At 39.1% G+C, this 1,471-nt stretch overlaps 1 protein-coding gene across 1 annotated transcript in view; it reads left to right on the plus strand.

The window, feature by feature from the left end:
* Window positions 1-1,471, plus strand: part of LOC106682918 (chaoptin) — a gene marked incomplete at its 5' end in the record, with an annotated part of 54,379 nt that overhangs the window by 23,177 nt on the left and 29,731 nt on the right. The window contains 2 exon segments of the mRNA XM_067051009.1: window positions 43-194; window positions 1,085-1,449. Of these exon segments, the coding sequence (XP_066907110.1) occupies window positions 43-194; window positions 1,085-1,449 (517 nt within the window).

A 1,471-nucleotide genomic window follows, 5' to 3' on the forward strand; every position in this document is an offset into this window, starting at 1 on the left:
AGAATTATTCGTTATTTATATTGGATTTATACAAAATTTCAGGGGCTGACTAAAGACAGTTTCCTCGGTCTTCAGAATTTGGAATGGCTGGATCTGATCGGCCTGGAAAGGCTGGAGAGATTCGACACAGACTCACTTTCCAGCTGCCCTTCTCTGAGGACGCTCAGGATTCAAACCTGGCCCAAATTGGAAAAGTAAGAGTGAGAACATAAAAATCTAGGTATTGTTAATGTTATAATATATAGTGCTAGAGCCCAAGAGAAGAAGAAAGTCAATTATTTCGCCCAAATTTTTAATTACTTTAAAGAGAACTATGTATAATTACAAGTCAAAATTGATGAGTCTGAAAAGTACAGTTTCAGGGAATAATAAAATTGTGGCAGTTTCAAAACTTTTAACAAAATTATTATTATTTGGAGGTCCATATTATTAAAACTACCTACAATGCTAGAAAACCTAAGAGGATATCATTTAAATGATATTAAAGTAGAGTAAGTTTCTAAAATACGAGCCCTGATTGAGCTATTTCCGTTCAATTATTTTATCAGAAATCAACATTTTGTTAATTTATTTTGTTATGTATTATGAAAACTACTCCTACAAAGATAAACATCACAAATTACTATATAGCACACTAAACTAGCTTTAATTTGAGTGCTAATAGACATCTTTGCGTATCATGGTTCCTGAGATATAGATTTTCCACAATGTATTCACTTACTACTGATTTTTAGTACATTTTTTTTAAATATGTTATATTTAAAAAACCCTATTTCGGGAACTGCTCAACAAAGAACTCGAGGTAAACACCTCTGTATAGTCAATTTACTCTAATTTAAATGTTGTTCTAATAAGTTTTCTAGTATTGTCGATAGTTTTAATGACACGGTGCTCCGAATGGAAATTTATTTTTTTTAACGTTTTAAAACAGCCGCCATTTTGTATTCCCCCGTGCCTATACTTGGCAGATTCATCGATTTTGACTAGTAATTATACGTAGTTTTCATTAAAGTAATAAAAAAATAGTTCAATAACTGACTTTTATTCTACCGGGCTCGTGTATTAATACTCATGTTGAACGCAGCTTGCAGATCGACCGCCTCACCTCGGAGACTCCAGGGTTGAGGAAGCTGACAGTGAAGGTGAGCTCCAGCACTAGCCCCCGACTGGGCCGTTTAGGACGGAAGCTTCGACACCTGGAGCTGACAGGCCCCGATCTACGAGCACTCTCAGCCAACACCCTGCGGGGCACAGCCTCGGGGGCGGAGCTGGTCCTGCAGATCAGAGGCACCGCCCTCGAGGAGCTCCCCCTCGGGCTCCTGGCTGCCCTCGGTCGAGTGCCCCATCTCTCCCTCGACCTCAGGAACAATCGCCTCAGTAGCCTCAGTCCTGACATACTCTACTACAACCACACTTCCTGGGAGGACGTAGGCACCAAACTCATATCAGGTCAGTTATTATTTATTGTATT

The sequence above is a fragment of the Halyomorpha halys genome, unplaced genomic scaffold (assembly GCF_000696795.3).
Source record: "Halyomorpha halys isolate HHAL.00 unplaced genomic scaffold, Hhal_1.1 Scaffold451.1, whole genome shotgun sequence".
NCBI lineage: Eukaryota > Metazoa > Arthropoda > Insecta > Hemiptera > Pentatomidae > Halyomorpha > Halyomorpha halys.